This window comes from Felis catus, chromosome A2 (genome assembly GCF_018350175.1).
Source record: "Felis catus isolate Fca126 chromosome A2, F.catus_Fca126_mat1.0, whole genome shotgun sequence".
NCBI classification, from domain to species: Eukaryota; Metazoa; Chordata; class Mammalia; order Carnivora; family Felidae; genus Felis; species Felis catus.
In genome coordinates this window covers 32,144,115-32,166,165 of record NC_058369.1, presented here as the reverse complement: position 1 = coordinate 32,166,165, position 22,051 = coordinate 32,144,115, and the positions used below count along the sequence as shown (strand labels likewise).

The 22,051-nt window shown below is 41.7% G+C and overlaps 1 protein-coding gene across 8 annotated transcripts in view; it reads left to right on the top strand.

The window, feature by feature from the left end:
- The window catches only part of ADAMTS9 (ADAM metallopeptidase with thrombospondin type 1 motif 9), a 170,024-nt gene that overhangs the window by 17,658 nt on the left and 130,315 nt on the right, over positions 1 to 22,051 (top strand). For 7 of the 8 annotated variants that reach the window (XM_045051823.1, XM_045051826.1, XM_011280154.3 and 4 more), the window contains 8 exons: positions 9,375 to 9,664; positions 12,138 to 12,221; positions 12,323 to 12,435; positions 13,141 to 13,181; positions 13,310 to 13,415; positions 18,372 to 18,518; positions 19,756 to 19,897; positions 21,098 to 21,202. In XM_045051823.1, the coding sequence (XP_044907758.1) occupies positions 9,375 to 9,664; positions 12,138 to 12,221; positions 12,323 to 12,435; positions 13,141 to 13,181; positions 13,310 to 13,415; positions 18,372 to 18,518; positions 19,756 to 19,897; positions 21,098 to 21,202 (1,028 nt within the window). The remainder of the gene's footprint in view (positions 1 to 9,374; positions 9,665 to 12,137; positions 12,222 to 12,322; positions 12,436 to 13,140; positions 13,182 to 13,309; positions 13,416 to 18,371; positions 18,519 to 19,755; positions 19,898 to 21,097; positions 21,203 to 22,051) is intronic. The other variant, XM_006928919.5, reaches the window with a different exon arrangement.

The following is a 22,051-nucleotide window of genomic DNA, read 5'->3' as shown; positions in this document are numbered from 1 at the left end:
CTGTGTCACAAAGGGGCCTGGGAGGCGGCCATCCAAAGCAGGCTGCAGATAGCACAGGGTGGCTGTGGGCGGCTGGCACCCCACCGCCAGAAAGGCCAAGCTCCCCTTACTGCGGAGAGAATGGAATGAGTCAAAACCAACATTTCCAGAAGAGTATTTTGCAGGATATTAATAGTAAAACCAAACAGTCTCTTAGTGAAATGCAGGCCTGGGTATGTTCAGCATGTTATACTACGTCAAATAGATATTCTTTAAATATTTTCTCAAGTTATTTCAAGTATGACTCAGTTTCCTCATTTTGAAACGGAGAGAATAGTCCCTCCCATATCTGGTTGCTTGGAGGAATGATCTGGTTAATCGATATGAAGTGCTTAGAAGAGCCCCTGACACAGAGAAACCCACTCAACAAACGTCAGCCAGTGTTACTGTGCCAGGAGCCCCTTGTTACTGCTTTTGTTGAATGAGGTGCAGGCTGTTGAATGCGGAAGGGGCAGCTGTTGAATGCGGAAGCTGGCCCTTTGGGTGTAGTGCCCCGAGTCTCCCCATTTGGCTGGAGGCACCCACCCGCTGGAAGATAGTGTGAGGACCCTCAGACGTGCCTCCCACCACCCACAGCCCACAACCCACCTGAGCCCCTTGAACTCTGCAAGAAAGCTTCTCAAGTGTTTTCTTCCAATGGCATCCCCTTCTCTGCCACCGCCCTCCCCCCCACCGGCCCCCGCCCAGAGGAAAGTTCCTCAATACACTTCTTTCCATTATCTTTCCAGGACTGGGTCAGTCCCCCTCACCTGCCCTGTAACCTCGCCAAGAGCCCGTAAGTTTCCCTCTTATGTGGTTCAACAAATGTAAACGGGGTTCTTCCCTGCAAGACTTGGTGTTCTTAAAATGCTAAGGAGCATGGAGAAAGTCCCAGATGGAAATGCTGCATGTAATGTCTTGCAAACCTACATTATTCGGTTCTGGAAATATGTTCTGGGACTAATGTCCCATGAACCACTCTCAGGGGAACATAGCTCACAAAGGTTCTGGCCAGCCAAAAGGAGTTTTAGCAAACTGTCTTCCACCACTGCCCTTTGCACGTATTTCCCTGCCGGCACTGAGCACAGAGCATCACGAGACACTGTGCGCGCCATTTGTGTTTTCCCCAAAGCTCACCGTTTGTACAGAGAAATGGGTTTGACATATCCCAGTGAGTATCTGGGGATTCACTCTTGCTTTTAAAGCCAGCAAGTTGAGGACCTTTAAAAAAATTAAACATTGGTGAGTTTTCATTCATCCAGGACAGTCTTCCCTCCACCCCCCAGCTCCTTCCATACCCAGTTGCTGCAAACTCATTGTTCTTTATTATTAGAACATTCATTGGTTTTATTGCCATTTTTCTTTTTATGTTTTACCTCCCCCCCCCCCCCCGCCCCCTGCCCACAACGGGTCTTGTTTATCCATCGTCCTCTGGTCCCAATAGACTTTTTTCTCTCCAGCCGAATCTCTGTCTGAAGGCTTCATGAACCCTTTGAACAGACGGGAGTAATGCAGATCTTAGATCTGACGAGAACAAAGACAGTCTGGGCAATGCCACTGGCCTCTCCCTTTTCTTCCCGGTATGTTATCAGCTCTTGGAGTCAGTGGAGAGATGGAAGCGTTTGTGGCCTTTGTTTCCATCCCGTGACATCTCAGACTGTCTTCCCCCTATCAGTGCGCGTGTGCTTGTCACTGGACCGGATGTCCCACTGGAGCAGGGACCGGCCCTTCACCCTTTGGTCCCCTCCCCCACCCTCCCTTCTTTCCTGTAGAAGAGTCTTTCTGAAATAGAACTGGTTTCCTTGAGAAACCTTAGTATCAGCACACGAATTCCTAAAGAGGAGATCTGTTGCAAACGACTAGTAAAGACATCACTCATCATTATAATCACCTTAAATACTTAACGGATCTTTCCTGCATGCCGTGCTTTGCACTGAGGATGTTTTGGACACCCTCTCTTTCTGTCCTCACAGTTACCCTTCAATGTGCTGTTCTTGCTATTACAATTGTTGTTATAATCCTCATTTTTGTTATTATCCTGTTATTATCCTCATTTTTCAGATGAGGGAACTGAGGCTTTGAGGCACAAAGGGCAGTTATAAGAGCGCTCGGGCAGGGCCACAAACCGGGGCTGGTCTGCCTCCAGAAGCCAGGAGCAGGACCCACAGATTCCTGTCCGTTTCCTTTGGCTGCCAGGCCAGGGTGGAGCAGAAGGGAGGCATAGTCTTCCCTTTGGTTCTGTGCTGTGATTTCTCTGCCCACTTAGACCATGAGGTCACAAGGTGGCTCAGTGCCTTAAGGAAGTTCAGTTAAATTTTGATAAACCTTCTGAAAATAGAGAGCAATAATTAACTTCCCAACTGTTCAAGTTAACGTTTGAGTCTCCTTAGCCCAACCCCGGCGGACATGAAACTCTCATTGAGTGACTGCTGAATAACAAGGCTTGAATGTTAGTTTCTAAAATGATTCCAGTTTTTTTGTAATGCCATATGCGTTCTATTGTATGGCAATGTGACATGAAGCGCCTTTAAAATATTTTTTACCAAAAATAGCCAAATGTTACAGTTTTTTTTTTTTTTTTTTACTGTGAGGTTTTAAATAATGAAACCATCTTAATTTTTTTTTTAAGTTCATTTATTTATTTTGAGAGAGAGAGAGAGCACAGGCAGGGGAGGGGCATAGGGGGAGGGTGAGAGAAAGAATCCCAAGCAGGCCCCTTGCTGTCAGCCTGGAACCTCAAGCAGGGCTTGAACCCATGAGCCATGAGATCATGACCTAAGCCGAAACCAAGATGCTTCACTGACTGAGACACCCAGGCGTCCCGCCATCTTGAATTTTTATAATCTTTTTAAGGATTGGCCCCAAGTTTTATTTTTGTTTTGTTGTTGATACTGTTTATTTCAACTTACCTAGCTCAATACCTTCACAGATTAGATGTTCAAGAAGTAATTTTTTAAAATTCCACATGTAACATATAAGGAATGTTCTATGTACTTTGTTATTTAATTCTCAAGACCACCGTAACATAGGAGCATGCCCTGACATGCCCATTTAAGAGGTCAGGAAACTGAGGTCCAGAGAAGTGACTTAGAAAAGATCATTTAAGGGTACAAATAGCTTATATCTTTGGAATTGTTACTGTACCCCAGATAATTGTTTTTATGTAGTCACTCTCCCTTAAATAGTTCCTTTAAGTCCTTTATGACTTGTAAAAAAGAATAGAAAGAATAACTCTACTTACTGGTTGCTTCCTATGTGCTAGGCACTTTATAGGCATGACCTCCAACTATTCCTCAGACAAGTCTATGAAATGGGTACTGTTCTTACTGAGCTTTATAAGTGAGAGAATGGGGAGTGAAAGGTGGGCATTGGCGGGAGGGTGGGATACTTGCCCAAAGTCAAATAGGGCTTGAAGCGTGCTCCCTTCAGTGCATGAGATCTTGGAACTCTGTGCTGGTGTGAGCATCACTGGTTCCGCTTAGTGGTCAGCAACGCAAAGCAGTTGGAAAAGCCAATATTAACTCATCTTCTTGTTACAAAATGTTACAACTTGAGTGCTTATGATGTGGCCTTAGGAAACACACCCCTGCCCCCTCCAGCTGTTTAACGTGCCTCATTTGTTTCCATGTGCATGCAAGGGTGCAGACTGCAAAATATTGCACTTTTCTCTGAATGCAAATGTGCATTTCATTATGCTTTTTCGTGTTTTTTTTGTTTTTGTTTTTGTCTTAAGTCTATTTTATAGAGCAGTTTTAATAGCAAAATGAGAGGAAGGTACAGAAATTTCCCATACATCCCCTACCCTCGGGCCTGTATAGCCTCCCCTACCATCAACATCTCTCACCAGAGGGTACATTTGTTACAGTTGATGAATTTACATTGATATACCATAATGATTATATCTTAATCACGTCAAGTCCATATTTATATTATGATCTCTTCTTGGTGTTTTATATTCTCTGTATTTGGACAAATGCATAAAATGACATGTATCCATCATTATGATTTCATACACAGTACTCTCACTGTTCTAAATATCCTCTGTGCTTTGCCCACCCATCCCTTCGTGCCCCAGCCTCTGGCAACCGCTGATATTTTACTTTCGCTGTAGTTTTCCTTTTCCAGAATGTCACATAGTTGGAATCAGTACAGTGTATAACCTTTTTAGATTGGCTTTTTTCACTTAGCAGTATGCATTCAAGGTTCCTTCATGTCTTTACATGGCTTGCTAGCTCATTTCTTTTTAGCGCTAAATACTGTTCCATTGTCTGGCTGTGTCACAGTTTATTTATCCATTCAGCTACTGAAGGACATCTCGGTTGCTTCCAAGTTTAGCAATTATGAATAGGAGCCATAGACCTCCATGTGCAGGTTTTTCTGTGAACAAATCCTCTGGGTAAATACCCAGGAGCTTGATTGGTACATAATGTGGTATGGTTCGTTTTGTAAGAAACTGACAAACTGTCTTCCAGAGTGGCTGTGCCATTTTACATTCCCACCATCAATGAATGAGAGTTCCCGTTGTTAACATCCTTGCCAGCATTTGGCGTTGTCCGTGTTCCAGATTTTGGCCGTTGTAAATGACGTGTGGCGATATCTTAATGTTGTTTTAATTTGCATTTCCTTGATAATGTACGATGCTGAGCGTAGTTTCGTGTGCTTATTTGACAACGGTATATCTTCTGCTCAGCGCACTGTTTTAAGATTTGAATGCGTACGGGTTGCTCCTGAGTTATTTCGTTAAGTGAATGTGATGAGTTTTTGAGGAATCCTCGAAGGAGAACCATCTTGAAAAAATGATCTCCTATTTATGAGTGTCATATTTGAACTTTAAGAAGAGGCAAGAGAATGGTACAGCCACTTTGGAAAACAAGCTGGCAGTTCTTCCAAATGGGTAAACACAACAGTTCTCCTTCTAGGTACATACCGAAGAGAGACGTAAGCATGGTCACACAAAAACTTGTACGCGCATGGTCCTAGTAGAATTACCCAATTGGATTGTTAGACCCAAGTGCCGCCAATTAATAAACGAATAAATAAAATGTGAAATAAGCCAGTCACAAAAGGCCACGTCGTGTATGACTCCGTCCGTATGACATGAGAGAATAGGCAAATCCATAGATACATAAGTTAGTGATTTCCAGGGGCTAGAGGGAGAAGGGCAGTGGGGAGTGCCCACTAACGGGTACAGAACTTCTTTAGGGGGCAATGAAAATGTTCTGAAATCAGATAATGGTGATGGTTGCACAACTTTATGAATATGCTCAAGAAAACCACTGAATTATACCCTTTGAAAGGGTGGATTCTATGGTAAACAAATTATATCTCAACATAAAGTACTAATACATGTAAAGCTTCTTGGGGGGAGTGGTGGGAGGAGGGGACAGAAGAGCAAAAATGTGCCTTTTGTCCTGTGCTTTCCACCAGGGTGAAATTTCACTGTGGAGCCCATTCTGATAAAACTGGTAGGAAAGTAACATTGCAAATTGGAAACACTAGCCTCAGTTCTATGATGCGACCAGGTCATAAAAGAGAAATGTGGACAACTTTCTTTTTATCCTGTATGTCCCTTGGCGGAAATCCTTGGCTGTTATTACAAATTCTATTTGTAGGTATGCACGTCACAGTTCCTGTGTTTTCAGTTCTCAGTAAAACAACGTCCATGCATTTTAGTCATTATGAATACCTGAATCTTTAAAGCTCATACTATTTTTTAATGTTAAATTAAAGTTTGCCTGTTAAAATGGATAATGTGGTTGGAATTAGTCGAGCCAATTAGGTCATCAAATAGGATTCTAACTGATTAGGGTAAAAGATCAGATGGGTCAAAGGCGGGGAAGTATTATCTATGAGAAGATGTTGTTTTTGATTCCGAAGAAGTCATTTTATTCCTGCTTGTTCATGCCACATAAAGCCTACTGAATTATTTCTTTGATGTACAGATTACTTGTGAATGAAATGTCTTCCAGGAATATTAGAATTTTCGTGTGTTGTTCTCTGTTATACGCTGTAGTCTCTTTGTGACTAACTGCCTGACTTCTTCAGCTTTGTTATTTAAATAAGTGTACTTTGTTTCCAGTTAGTGCCTCCTCCGACTCAGTTCCTCCTCACATTTTCCATGTGCCAGTCCCCTGATGGTTGATTCTCTGAGAGTATATTTTCCCCGCTCAGTGGTCAAAAAGAGTGAATTCTTTACAGCATTTCCTGAGTGGTTTTCTCACTGCAGGTATACTTTTCTCTAACTAAACCTGATAAATCAAAATACTTAAGGAAGACCTGAAGTAAATATTATTTAGTTTTCACAAACTGACATATTTTCTTTCTGAAATGGCTTTATTGAGATCTAATTCACCTACCGTCCCATCCATCCATTTAAAGTATACAATTTAATGGCTTCTGGCGTATTCACAGACATGTGCGACCATCATCACAGTCACTTTTAGAACATCTTTATCACTTGAAAAAGAGACAGCATGCCCTTTAGCCATCAACCACTCACACCCCTGCCCCACCTCCAGCAACTAATCTACTTTCTGTCTCTTTCGCTCTGCCTGTTGTCACATTTCATATGACTGGAGTCATATACTGACTGGCCACTTTCACATTACTTTATTGATACAGTAAAGCTTGTCAGAGTGTTTTATAATTTTAACAAAGGGCCAATTCACTATGAAGATTTAACCATAGTGAATATAGATGCACTTCATAACAAAGCACCAAGATACATGAAGCAAAAACTGACAGAAATAAAGGGGGAAATGGAAAATTCACCAGTAACTCTTAGAACTTCAGTACCCCGTATTCTATAATGGTTAGACCAGGGAAGCAGAATATCGACAGGAAACAGAAAACTTGAACAACAGTGTAAACCAACTACACCCAACAGATACCCATACGATACTTTACCCAGCAACAGCAGAACACAAATTCTTCTCACGTGCACAAGGAACATTCTCCAGAATAGATCATATGCTAGGCCATAAAAAAAACTCAATAAATTTTAAAGGATAGAGGTAATACATAGCATCTTCTCTGACTACAGTGGAATGGAAGTAGAAATCCAAACCATTTAAAAAGTGGGAAACTCAAAGCAATGTGGAAAGTAAACGGCCCACGCTGAAATAACCAATAGGTCAAAAGGGAGGTTGGAAAATACTTGGAGGTGAACGAGAGTGAAGATAGAACATATCAGAATGTCTGGGTTACAGGTAAAGCAGAGCTAGAGGGAACTTTAGCACCATCGATGGCTCTATTCAGAAAGAATATCTAGGATCAGTAATCGTACCTCCTCCTTAAGACACTGGAAAAGGAAAAGAACACGAAACCACTGTATGTAGATGGAAGAAAATAGTAAAGAGTAGAGTACAAATTCATGAAATAGTAGAAAAGAAAGAGACTCTAAAACCTTTGAAACTTTACTGATTTCAATAATTGTCTTAAGCTTTTACAGAAGACATTAACCAGGATTATTTGTTTCTCATAAAGTAAATGACAGTTTCTTAATATTAAAAAGCATTCCATTTTCAACATGGCCTCCGTAAAGAGCTAGTCGTTGTGAAAATATCCAGGTGCTCTCTTTTTTTCAGTTGAGATGCAACCAAACCATGAGCCCATTTCAATCCCCAGGTCTTGAGAAATCTTGCCCCGATAAAGCGGTTTTCAGGGCAGTGATCAAACTCACATCTCATACCTTGTATGGCCACTTCCTGCATGTGACATTGGACGAGTTGCTCAATCTCGTTGAGATTTATTTTCCTCAGTAGAGGTTAATTTTCTCATTCTAAAAGGAAGCATGAGGTAACATACACCAAAGAGCCTAGTTCAATGCCTGGCCCATAGTAGGTACTTGATTAATATCTATTCCATAGTCATTTGATGACTTAAAAAGGGACAGCCCAATGACCCATATGGCATGGGTATAACGTGTATGAATGTACTTGAAGGAGACCCGAACAAAAGGATGTCGTATTGAATCGTACTGTGAACCAGACTTTGGGCTAGTTATGTGATCTATGGTCGAATCGCATATAACTTGTTTGACAGTATGAACCAATTTCACTATTGTAACAACTGCTAAAACACTCATCGTGGGCAAAAGACACATCTTGGCCTCCATCAGTTGCTTTAGCAATGGTTTTCATGGTCAAATATGTGAACCCTTCAAATGTGAAACCACTTATAGTTTAATCTTTGTTATTGGCGTAATAAATTCTAGCACTCGTGTCTTAGGTAAGCATACTTGTCCATTGTACAATTCTGTTGCCTGTTTCAGGCTACAAGATGGTGGCATTAAAACCTGGGAGTACATTTATGAGATGAGAGGCAACATCACTGATCAAGTTCTGTTTTTACTCCAAGCCTGTTTGGGCAGGCACATTTATGCTTATTCTGTTTATTGTGTGGTTGATGACTTTAAAATTGAATTATTTCCACCAGCAATACAAGCTTCAAGCCATGTTCCAGACTCGTGCTTCTCAAAACATGCATATGAATATGAATCACCTGGAGATCTTGTTAAAATGGAGATTCTGATGTATCAGGTGTAGAGTGGGGCCAGAGTCTACATTTCTAACAAGCTTGTGGGAGCAGCCAATGGTGCTGGTCCATGGACCACACTCTGAGCAGCAAGACTGTGTAGAACTGACGGGGTACCTAGGCAAGAGTCAGAAATGAGTAGAGCTATTCTGGCACTATCCATCACGGCCCCAATGGCCCGTTCATACTCTCTGAATTTAATCCACTTCCTTAGCTGAGCCCTGAAGTAAATTAATTAAAAATTCAATGACGACGACGAGCCGTGATTCTGTTCTTACCTTCCACGTATTACAGTTATTTAAGACAGTAATAGAAAAATAACCTTGTCGTGCGTTTTCTGGAGTTCCTTTGTATTGTCTGTTAGCCTCGCCACCTCTCAGGCCTCTTTATTTTGTAGCTCCTTGAATATCAAAAGTGGTGTATATGAGACATCTCCATTTCCATTCTCTAAAGCTCAGTACCTGTGTTGGCCCTTCCTTTGTCTGTGGCAAAGAACAATGAATGGAAACCACTTAAATCCCAGCAGGACTTTGTTACTAAGTGAAAAGAGTGATAGGCAATTGTTTCCCTTAAACCCATGCCTGATGTTCTAATACCTTAAGTGAGCATTTATGGAAGCTTCCGGGGAGGCTCATTTCAGGTCCTTCGTCATTTAGATGAGAGTGCGGATTGAGTTTCTCCCCTGGAGTCCACAGGGTGTAGAACTCGGTTTTGTATGTAATTTGACAGCAGAGGCATCATTTTAAGACGGGGCGAATTACATTCTTAATATGAAATAGATGTGGCTCGAAACATAATATGTGCCATCTGATTTGTTACAGAACGCAAAAATAGCCACGGTGAAGACAAGAGGAAATTGAGAACAAGAAAATGGGGAGAGAAGCGTAGCCTGGCTGACGATGTGGCGGTATTAAAAAGCAGCTTAGCCACAAAGGCTCTGCCTGCCTCTGGTAACAAGACGGACAGCACGAGGGAAAAGAGGACCCACAGAAGAACAAAACGTTTTTTATCCTACCCACGGTTTGTAGAAGTGATGGTGGTGGCAGACAACAAAATGGTTTTATACCACGGAGCAAACCTTCAGCACTATATTTTAACTTTAATGTCAATTGTAAGTACATTCAAAAGAAGGTGGTTTGTGAGGTCCTTAAGTGTGCCTTTGGGAAATGGGTTTCCACCCAGTGCTGTGGAAGAGCCTTCTCAGGGCTGGCATTTCAACGATTCAGGCAAGTGACTGGAGAGAACCTAAGATTATGTATTGGTTGCCTTTCTGTCAGAACAATAAGGGCTCCCGTCCTGAATGTTCATTCTGCTAGACAGTGTGCTTCAATGTGACAAGGTGGCATTTCTAATCCTCCTGGCAACTCTCCTAGGTAAGCTTATCACCCCCATTTTGCAGAGAAACTGAGCCTCAGAGGACTTAGGTCACTTGCCCGTGGTCAGGTAGAGCTGATCAGGGGCTTAGAGACTGCATGTGACCTGTAGAGTGTCCACGTCCCAAACCCAGTGCTCTTTGTGTGACATATAAACTTGCACAAGCGAGTTCGGGTCTCTCGTAAGACTTTTGAGTGCGTCTTGTGAATCAGAATCACCTTGGAGCTTTTTGACCTGCAGCTATGTGCCTCTGTCCCCTTCCCCAAGATTCGAATGAAATAGCCCTGGGATGAGGCCCTCAAATCTCTCCTCTGTATTTTCCTACTCTTGGTTTGAATCAAGAAATCAATAGGTTTGCATTATAAAAAAAAATCCAACAGAACCAAAGACCATTAATGAAAAATAAGTGTCCTTCCCTACCCTGGTTCCTTCCCAGAGGCGACAACTATTAAAAGGTTTTTTTGCATATGTTTCTAACCAGCACTGCCCAGTAGAAATACAATGCAAGCCACGTATGTATTTTTAAATTTTCTAGCCACTCTGTGAGGAAAGAAAAAAGTAAAATTAGTTTTAATAATGTATTTTATTTTCTATCAAAATATTATCGTTTCAAAACTTGCTAATGCAATACTTTACTTTTATTTCATACTGTCTTCAAAATTCAATACGTGTTTTACACTCAACAGCACGTATCATTTTATTTTTTTATGTTTGTTTTTTTTGAGACAGAGAGCGTGTGTGTGTGTGTGCCTGCAAGCAGGGAAGGGTAGAGAGGGGAGGGAGACAGAATCCCAAGCGGGCTCAGCAATGTCAGCGCAGAGCCTGATGCAGGACTCGAACTCAGGAACCATGAGATCATGACCAGAGCTGAGATCAAGAGTTGGACCCTGAACTGACTGAGCCACCCGGGCACCCCACATGTCATTTTCGATGAGCCACATTTCTAGTATTTAGTGGTCACATGTAGCAAATGGCTACCATATTGGACAACACAACTCTAGGTATTTCTTAGATGAATATGTATGCATATGTATCTTTTTTTCAAACCAGAATGGAGTATTAATATACGGTGTTATACGTATTATTCTTTTCTTTTAAAAATACTGGGAATTGTTCTTTAGCAGCCCATATAATCTCCCCTCATTCATTTTAAGACTCAACATAGCTTTTCTTCCAATGGACTGACCCTAAGTTATATAAACAAGAATGTACTTTTAATAAATTCCTCAAAAGAATAAGAAAAGCAGCCATGTTTGGGAACTATGCTTTAGGATTTCTTCCTCTCTCGCCCTCGCCTCTGCTTCTCATGTCTTTCCCCTCACTGCTGTGAACCACTCCTTTGTCCTCCCCACCCCACACCTCAACCTGCCTCCCCTCTCCTCTCCCCTCTCACCCCTTCCCCACACTCAGTCCCATGTGCCCCAGCCCTCTCCTGTCTTGGAGGAAGGAAAGGAGAACCTAATCAGCCTTCGTGCTGAGTCAAGTCCATTTCCAACCTATACGTTCAGACCTTTCAGAAGAATTTCAGTTTTGAGCCCGGACTCTGGGTCAAATGGAGCCTGGCTCTGCTCCTCACCGCTGTCTAGTCTTGGAACAGTTACTTAATTTCTCTGAGCCTCAGTTTCCTTCCTTGTTGCACAGAGATTATAATACCCAGCTCAGAGTTTTGCTGTGGGGACTAAATGCAAATGTGTGTGCAGTTTTCAGCAATGATCTGGTACACAACATTCAATGAATGTTAGCTCTCATAATTAATGATAATACTGGGGGAAAAAAAAAAACAGGTTACCAGCTTGTGAGGAACACAAATGGGAGGTAAACATGAAGAATGGCAATATTAGCAAACGCGTGGTCACTGTGAGATTCCATAATTGGGCAATCTGGGGCTTCAACTGGGATGAAAGAGTGATCGAAAATTAACATCCAGTGCTTTGGCACAGAAAACTTTTAAGTTGCGTAGCAATGCAGTTTCCAAGGAAAACACTTTGAAATTTAGACTTGTTAGGTCTCATTATCATCTGAAACTGCTGTCTGTGAATTTTTCAAAGAGAGTTTTAATACATGTTTGTTGAATGAATGCAAATTCAGAACTACCAAATGCATATGTTACGTGAAAACGTGGCAAGAGGTGGAGCCCAGCATAAGAAGTGTATTGCTTATTGCTTACACAGAGTTCACAATTAACCTTGAAAAATTTATCTCGGTTGCAGGTAGCCTCTATCTATAAAGACCCAAGTATTGGAAATTTAATTAATATTGTTATTGTGAACTTAGTTGTGATTCATAATGAACAGGTAATAAAGTTTTTTTTCTTCTTTCTTGTATATGTATCCGAAATGGCATATCTAATTGGTGTCGGCACAATGGGCCAATCATAATTCTCTTCCGCATTTAGGAAGGACCTTCCATATCTTTTAATGCCCAGACAACATTAAGAAATTTTTGCCAGTGGCAGCACTCCAACTATCCAGGTGGAATCCAGCATGACACCGCTGTTCTTGTAACGAGGTATATGGATTTTTTTTTTTAAGTTTATTTATTTTGAGAGAGAGAGAGAGAGAGTGCACAAGCAGGGGAGGGCCAGAGAGAAGGAGAGACAGAATCCCAAGCAGGCTCCCCGCACCATCAGCACAGAGCCTGATGCAGGGTTCAAACTCACAAACTGTGAGATCGTGACCTGAGCCGAGATCAAGAGTCGAACGCTTTACCGACCACGCCACCCAGGCGCCCCTTAAATCTTCCAATTTGTAAATGGCAGCTACTAACTCAAAAATGTTTGAAGCGCCATGCAGGGCAACCAAGAGGGGCCCTGTCCTATCTGTATTTCTTGTTGGTCACCTTGGATATAGTCACAAACGCTTACTCTTACAAGAACTGAAACGAAAGGCATCCAGAGCCTTCTCAGGAATGCTCCCAAAGGAACTAGAAGCACTCACGCCGCTGTGGGAGGGAAAGTCCCAGTTGGAGAGGTTTTCACTTGCTCTGTGGCTACCCCTGCGGCAGAAGAAGACCGCTAGATGTAGCTTTTAATCCGGAAGTCACTGGCTCCCAAGCTTTTTTGAGTTGCAAACCCTCGGCCTTGTTGGCGTTTTGTAACCTCCTGCCCCGCAAGGTGGGTGCTGTTGTGAATGTCTAGGGGATTGGGAAGTGTTTTACTTGTGTTGACATTTACTCTTTGGTATTATCCTGGCCCTAAGTCTGCTTTGCTTTCAGACAGGATATCTGCAGAGCTCATGACAAATGTGACACCTTAGGTGAGTGTGCTCTGTGTATCCTCTGTGGCTTCAACAGTCTACCGCATGTTTTTATTCCAAGCCGCAGTTGCTTTTTAAAGCAATTCTCAGTCTTTCTTTCCTTCTTTCCCCCCCCCCCCTTTGAATAGGTCTTGCTGAACTGGGTACCATCTGTGATCCCTACCGAAGCTGTTCTATTAGTGAAGACAGTGGACTGAGCACGGCTTTCACAATAGCCCACGAGCTGGGCCATGTGTACGTTTCCTTTCCGTGTTTCCATTTAATTCACAGTGACCTAACCCTTTTCTTCCTTGGCATCAGTGAGTATTCACTTGACTTCAGAGAGTGGAACGTGCTCTTAGAGTCATAATAGAGATTTTAGGATTGAAGAGCCTTGGACCTAACTGGGAGAAACAACGTAGACTTTAGAAAGTTGAGTAATGCGGTGAACCCTCTTCAGCCATGGCTGACGTGTATCCTGGGTTCAAATGCGCATGTTTTCTGTGCACAATCTGATATTCTCCTTTCCTACTGGGAATTGGAGGAATGAGGCCTTTCCAGCCCATCCACTGAAGCTGAGGCTGTATTAGCTTAGGAAACTTTTGTGACGTAACATCTTTATCTGGAAGGGTCGGTCTCTCTTCCCCTGGTTCACGAGATTTTCGCAAATCCAGATCATTCCTGATCGTAGATATACAAGGCTGTCTTTCAGACATTTAGCCTCTAGGCACAATGACATCCCTTTTTTCAGGGAAGAGATTAAACAAAGATACAGAGAAGAAAACATTTCCTAACTATGGTCACTTAGTGGTTATTATGAAATTGGCCTTTCCTTTTTGTTCTTTAGAGACAAAGGATAGTTAGAACATGGGTGAAAGAGTGTAAATTTACGAGAAATTCTTCTGAGTTTTGATCTGCATTGTTTTCTTTCTAGGATGAGTTACTTATGCTATATCTTTTAAAAATAATTTTTTCAAAAGAGGTCACTAATGTAGTTGTGTATCAGTTTGCATGTCAATGTTAACTTTGTTTAGAGGAAAAATAATCTATCAAGCAAGCTTTTTCATTCAACAATTTTTAAAATTTTTTTTTTCAACGTTTATTTATTTTTGGGACAGAGAGAGACAGAGCATGAACGGGGGAGGGGCAGAGAGAGAGGGAGACACAGAATCGGAAACAGGCTCCAGGCTCTGAGCCATCAGCCCAGAGCCCGACGCGGGGCTCGAACTCCCGGACCACGAGATCGTGACCTGGCCGAAGTCGGACGCTTAACCGACTGCGCCACCCAGGCGCCCCAACAATTTTTTTAATTTTTAATTTAAAACTTTTTTAATTAAAAAAAATATATTTTTGAGAAAGAGAGAGAGCATGAGTTGGGGAGGGGCAGAGAGAGAGGGAGACACAGAATCCAAAGCAGACTCTAGGCTCCGAGCTGTCAGCACAGAGCCCGACACGGGTCTTGAACCCACAAACTATGAGATCATGATTTGAGCCGAAGTTGGACATTCAACTGACTGAGTCACCCAGGTGCCCCTCAACAAATGAGTTTTGAAGGCATGTATGCACAATGTGATATTCTAGAAGGAAAGCAAGATGCATATGTAAAGCCATCTCCAATTTAGTTCAGCATATAATAGGTATATTTTAAAACTTTGAAGCATATTTTTAGAGCATGCCTGTTTTCTTTTCTCCAAAGGAAATATTGTCAGATGCTCAATATTTATAGCGCAAAAGAGAAATGGCTTTCACTTAAGCAGATATGGTGAGCCAGAGTCCTTCTTAGTCTGCTTCCTCTTTGTCTTTTTGGTTTCTGAGATATTTTTGTGAAACTCAAGGATTTCTTGGAACTCAGTTTAAAAACTGGTCCTACCAACATTTCCCAATACAAGCGCTCCAACAATAATTCCAGGAGAATGCTCTGTGAAGGGGGGAAGGATTTTTATATTCAAGTGATTTAAAACATTTTTTTTTCTTCCCGGTAGAGCCCTGCTTGGAGTCACAAGGCTGAGTGACATAAAGTCAAGGCTCTGACAAGTCCTGTATTAAAGTAAACTGCTTAGTTTCGTTTAACTCTCTTTTCCCAAACTTATTTTAATAGAATCTTTTGGGGATTTTGTTTCTTTTGCATAAAGTCTAGTAATTGCTTTAGACCTTTAAATAGGAGGTATAGGTTTGGCCATGAAGAGTAGGGTGGCATTTCAACAAGGCAGACCATAATGGGGGAAATTATAGAGATAGGAATGCATTCAAAAAAAGGCAAGAGTTTTTGTGATTGACAGATTAACAATTCCCCACAATGTATGGTCAAGAGGCGTATACTATTTAAAGAAATATAATTAGTTTCCTGTTAATTCCTTCCTCACAAGAGCTTACAAACTCCTTTTAGATAGTTTACTAAGTTTGTATTTTAAGGAAAGTAAGAATTTTGATCAGCAAAACCTGAATACTTTCAGCTACAGAGGAGCCTCAGCTGTGTCAACTGCAGTCAACACACATCTCCCCCAACAAAAACCATGTTGTTGGCATTGGCCTAGGAGCTTTTTGACATGGTCTCCCTTAAACTTCATAATCCCCACATGGTGGATAGTGTTGTTTCCCTGTGTTTGACCTTGGCAATATTAAATTGCCTCAAGTTTAGTTGCTAATGTTGAGGTACCAACTTGTGACATTGGAACTAGGGAGCTGGGAGCCAGATACGCAAGTTCTGGACTAATTCTTTGACTTGAGAAAAATGTATGCTGTTTCCCTAACTATTAGACAGGGCTAAAACATATGCACCACATCTCTGAAGTGTTAAGAAGTTGAAAAAAAAAAAATGAAGTAATTGGTGAATGATGTGAAGTATTAGTGAAACAAAAGGTAGAGCTCTAGCCCTTTAGTAAATTCTTTCTGTTTTGGTGCTTTGTCTCATATAGTTGGGTTTGCTTATATTTTAAGGAAAATGACTATAATGAATATATATATAATGAATATATATAATATATAATGAATATATATTGAATATATAATGAATATATATATTATATAATTATATAATTGTATATTATATATATAATTATATAATTATATATATAATATATATTAATATATAATGAATATATATTGAATATATAATGAATATATATTGAATATATAATGAATATATAATTATATATAATATATATAATTATATAATTATATATAATATATATGAATATATAATGAATATATATTGAATATATAATGAATATATATTATATAATTATATATTATATATAATTATATAATTATATGTAATATATATGAATATATAATTATATAATGAATATAATAATATATAATGAATATATATATACATATATACATATGTATATATATTTTTTAATTTGCTACAGTACTTTTTAGCAAATTTTCTAATGACCTTTTTAAAGATTAAATGTTAAGTTGTTACAGTCATGACTGTCTGACAACATAAAACCCTGTTGGAGAGGAAAAAGCAATTGATCTTATGTGCATCGAGCATCATTGGATGCTTCAAAAATAGTTCCTACATTCTTGTACCAGCTCTGAGGTAGGAAGAATTTGGGAGGTCACTGAGTGTCTACTCTGTAAAGATACAGAGATCTTTACGCAGTATTTCTGACAAATCTTGTACAACTTGTCTAACAGGAGAGAATATGCTTTGTATATATTCCAAAACACAGAGGTTTTAGAGTCAGACTGAAGTGCTTTCCAATCCCAGCTCCCCCACCCCATCAGCTGTGGGGCCTTAATCAAGCAATTTAACCACAAACACCAGATCCTCTGCACCACAAGGAAACAAAAAACTAAGATTTGAGGGTGTTGTTTGTGTTGGGTTTGTTGGTATAAGAATGACCGTGACTTTGCATCAGGGAACTGGCAACTGGGACAGTCATTCTTTGCAGAAAATGGACTCTGAAGCCTGAAGAACTATTAATTTTAACTTAGATAAAGGTTTTCTATCTCATAATTTCCATTTGGAATTTACTCCATCAGGCAGTAATTATTGAGGAGCCCAAGTTTTTTTTCTTTTTTTTCCAACGTAGAAGAAAACCAAACCCAAGGAAAATGAATGAAATGCATTTTATAGGCTTTTTTCTGGGCTTTGAATGTGAAACAAGTCCACACACTTCTGCCTAGCTCGCTGCTTTCCCTATTTCAGGATGAACTCATGATGCAAATTCTTCCCCAAATGCAAAATTAATCACATGCATCAATTTTGTGACTGCAGCATCATTCAGAGAGGACAGTCCCTGGGGGTTTGTTACCTGAGCTGTGAGTGACATGTGGGTCATAGAATTGATGTTTCTAGATTGAGAAATGCTTCCTGTCCTTCCCTCCCCACGCCACCCCCCCCCCACCAGGCCCCATTTTCTCTGGCAAAGCCAAGAATGGCAAGTATGTGTTAATGCTGCTGCTGAGTTCCCTCCCAAGCCCCAGAGGACATTGACACTCCATCATCGCCTTTTCTCGGGTGGAACCTGGATTAGTTTTAGAATCTTTTTGTGCCCAACTTTTTAGGAAGCCAGTACCAATCAATTGGCGTTGGCAGGAAGCATGAAACTATTTGCCATGTCTGCGTTAAGCCAATTGAATTGGCATGTCTCCGGCTTCCACGCCTGCCGCTTTCCTTAATGGGTTTTATTGTGCACGAACTTCACATTCCTTTATAATGATATACCTATGCGGTTATATCATTCGTCAGCCGGACCCAAAAGGAGGGATGCCAAGACCCATAGTGAGCCTCTTATTAGAAAGCTTTTGGCCTCAAGTTTTGACACTTGACTGACTCTTTGTATTCACGATGCTATCATAACTTGGCCAAATTCTTGACTCTATAAATTGGCCTTTAACAGCTTATTAGGAATTCCAACTACTGTTTTCTAGCACCAACTATAGCGCGTTCACAGCCTCTGCAATTCCAAAAAGTACACTTGACCCAGATCATGGCCCACTGTCCTTTGTTTTGTTTCGTTTTGTTTTTTTATACATTAAAGGCCCTTTGTATTAAATTGGGGGAGAATTCTGTTTTATGCTTCACTCTGCCTCGAACCATCCAGTAGGTTTTCTTGTGATCACCAGGATGTAGGTTCTTAGCCACAATGAAGACGTCAGTTAACTTTTTGCTCTTAGATGCATTCTTGTAGCAGTGATGAGAGCTCAGTCCTTTGGTGTTTGTTGATGTTCCCATCTTTGTCTCTTTGGCCTTAGGTTCAACATGCCTCACGATGACAACAACAAGTGCAAAGAGGAAGGAGTGAAGAGTCCCCAGCATGTCATGGCTCCCACCTTGAACTTCTACACCAACCCCTGGATGTGGTCAAAATGTAGTCGAAAATATATCACTGAGTTTTTAGAGTAAGACTTAAACTTTCTTTTAAGCACGAGCTTCTAGTGTCTGGCCTCCATGTAGTGAACTCATTGTGGGAAAGAAAATGTAGAGTCAAGCATTCCTTTTGAGTTGTTATTTTTGTTGACATTCCTGGGAGGAGGTAAAAAAAATACTCTGTGACATCTGTGCAGTTCTATCCTTGCCAGAGTTTTGAAGATTACAGACTGAGCTAAAGAAAAGGTCAGGATCTTAAAGAGAATATGTAAATGTTGCTTCATTCTTGGTAAAGATATGAAATCTGTTCAGGTCTTCAGGGAGGGACCACGATTGTGATTACACGATGAAGGAAGGCCACAAATATTTATGTGGTTGCAACTTAGTAATTTTGGCTTGGGAAGGGGGAGGGTGGTGAGACGACCCCAAAGAGGGTAATGTGGGTGGATGAAAATTACACAGACCTCCATGTTGTTGAATTGAGAACATTCTGTCTCTGTCTCCGTCTCTGTCTCTGTCTCTGTCTCCCTCTCTCTCTCCTTCTTTCCTCTCTTTTCTTGTTTTGTTTTTTAAGCTTCCTGCCAGGCAGTTCAGAGATCCAATTACGTTATACAATATCCCTGTGTCACAGATTTATTGCTGTTCTCTCCCAGATGTACGAAAGGTTAAGTGATTGTCCAAGGTCACTGGGTGTATATTTCTTCAGCCACAGGGAAGAGGGGGCTTATTAATCAGAACTCACCAGGTGTGAATTTTCCAGAAGAGGTGTTTGCAGAAAAGTCAAAGAAGCGGAGGGTTGCTGTTTTTTCTTTTTAACCAGATGATCTGAAGGGTTGCTTACTATGGTTGTAGGTTCACTCACTCATCTATTCAGCAAACAATTACTAAGACCTGTTGCTATAATGTTTAGAGCCCCATGCGCACATGAAAAAGATAGTATCTTTGCCCCTAAGAAGCTTGCAGTCTATTGGAGACGATAGCAAATAATAATAGGTAATTGCCCCAAAATGTGATAAATGCTAGGAAAACTACATATTTCCTACTGACTATATTGTATGGATAGCCAGCAGATCCACAAACAAGTATATGCCAAAAACAAAACTTCAGCTCCTGGAGTTTAGCCTGGAATATACAGAGTAAAGCACATTTGAAAAATAAACTATCCGCTCTACCTTTAAAAGGCGGGATGGCCTTCACTTTCATCTGGAGCCTTTGACAGCCACATCTCATCCAGTGCTCTCACCATCTGTGTTTTTCTGCTTTCCACAGCACTGGTTATGGTGAGTGTTTGCTTAATGAACCTGAAGCCAGACGCTACCCTCTGCCTCCCCAACTGCCGGGCCTCCTTTACAACGTGAATAAACAATGTGAATTGATTTTTGGACCAGGTTCTCAGGTGTGCCCGTATATGGTAAGTGTGTGGGGCCATCTCTGCCCCCATCCCTTGATTCTGGACAGTTTTCTAACACTTTTACATTTTACTTACTTATTTTGAGAGAGGCAGAGACAGTCCGAGTGGGGGAGGTGCAGAGAGAAGGGGACAGAGAGAATCCCACGCAGGCCCTGTGCCACCAGTGCAGAGCCCAATGCGGGGCTCGAACTTGCGAAACCACGAGATCATGACCTGAGCCGGAACCACGAGTCGGATGCCTGATCCACGGAGCCACCCAGGCGCCCTGATTCTGGCATTTTTAATTCACAGTTTCCCACTGGCTTCTCGGTCTAACATCAGCCACTCATGGTAAACTTGAGAAGGGTCCACTGGCTGTTCAGGACAATAGTAATAGTGATGTTGGTGGTCAAGTAGGAATAGTGCTTGCCGCTGGGTGGTACTTCACCTACACATTCTCATTACCCTGTCGTGGCAGCCCAAAAGAGAGATCCCCATTATCATTTTCATTTTTCACGTGGGAAAGTGAGCTCAGAGAGGAAGGGGTCACAGAGCTGGTGATGGCACAGCTCAGCCCTTTTCTCTCTCTCCCCTGACTTGCCGGGGTGACCGTTACCACACAGAATCTTCTAGATTCGGTGAAGGCGGTTCATGAGGCAAACCTGTTCCCCGGTTTCAGCTCGTCAGGGCCGTGTCCCGTGACCATGTGGGGCTTGAGATCATTTCTGGCAGTAGGTCAAGTGGTGGATGTGGGATATTTTAATCTCTGCGCTGTGGGCACTTGGACCAATGCTGTCCATTGGTTATCAGGGTGCAAGTGTGCTTCCAAAAGGTACCCCCTTTCCTTCCTGTGGGAGTCTGTTTGGCTGTTTTGGAGGGAGAGACTTCCGAGATAGCATGGTGAATTGGGAAACACAGGGATTCCAGGGAGATAGTAAACATTTTTAGTAAAATTTGTCCATGATTATATTCCTTTCTACATTACTCATGATGTAGAGTTGCCCCCTTTACACCATCTGAAGTCCTACCAGACGTCGAAATGTGTCTCACGGGCTGCCCTCTGAGCCTTTGGAATATTTTATCATTCATCATAGCAAGGAAAAAAAAAACCAGTCCCTTTCCAACCCACGCTCTCTCGCCGGCCAAACGTTAGTTGAAAGCAGTCCTTGCCTGGTCCCATAACGTCTAATCGCTGAATTTTTGTTTAACGCAATTGAGCAGATGCAGTGTAGACGGCTCTGGTGCCATAATGTGGACGGAGCGCACAAAGGCTGCCGGACTCAGCACACGCCCTGGGCAGACGGGACAGAGTGTGAGCCTGGAAAGGCAAGTAGCACCCCAATCCGTTCTTTTGTCTCGGGGCGGCAGAAACGGGCAAAACTGTAGCTGTCAGCTTGGTCGCCGTCGCTTAGAATAGAAGTCGATGCAGTGTGTTTTAGCATGCGTAATACCTTTTGGGGCCAGGAGGTGCAACTTTACATTTGAAAATTGGGAAGACTTACATTACAGTGCAATAATGCTGCAAGACACAGAGCCATCATTATTTGCCTCAATTTGAAACCCACCCCCCTTCTCTCATTTTAGCCTCCCTCAAATCCCAATGTGCTTTTCAGTGTATGGGTACATTTAATGCGAGACGGCGTTCCTTTTTCTTTTCTCTCTTTTGCAGGAGGTGGCGGGTGGGGGGGGGGTGGGCAATGGAAGGCTGTTTTTAAATTGATGGAGGGTCTTAAAATCAAAGAAACGCAGATATACCGTGAACTTATTTTGTTCACTAGTGGGATACCACGATTGTCCCAGCCTGTGTTGGTCCCTTAAAGGAGCTGTGAGGTCGCTTGGGATATATCCAAATGCAAATTCTGAATTTGCACTTATTCCCACGTATCTGTTAACGACCAAACAAAATCTGCTACTCGTACAGCCCGGAAATAACGATGCATCCACACCCCTAGGAGTATGATCAATGCCACCTCCTGCACTTGGTTTCCACTGCAAGAATAAAAAGTTAGTACATCAGTGATACCATCATCATCATCATCATCACAAAAAAGTTGGCTACAAGAAGTTTTAGATCTGACTTTATCCCTTTGGAGATGGTGTCCTTGCGCTCACCAGTGATGCAGTCCTGGGACTATCTTCTGAATCTCTTGTCATCCTTACATAGATTCTTCCCGT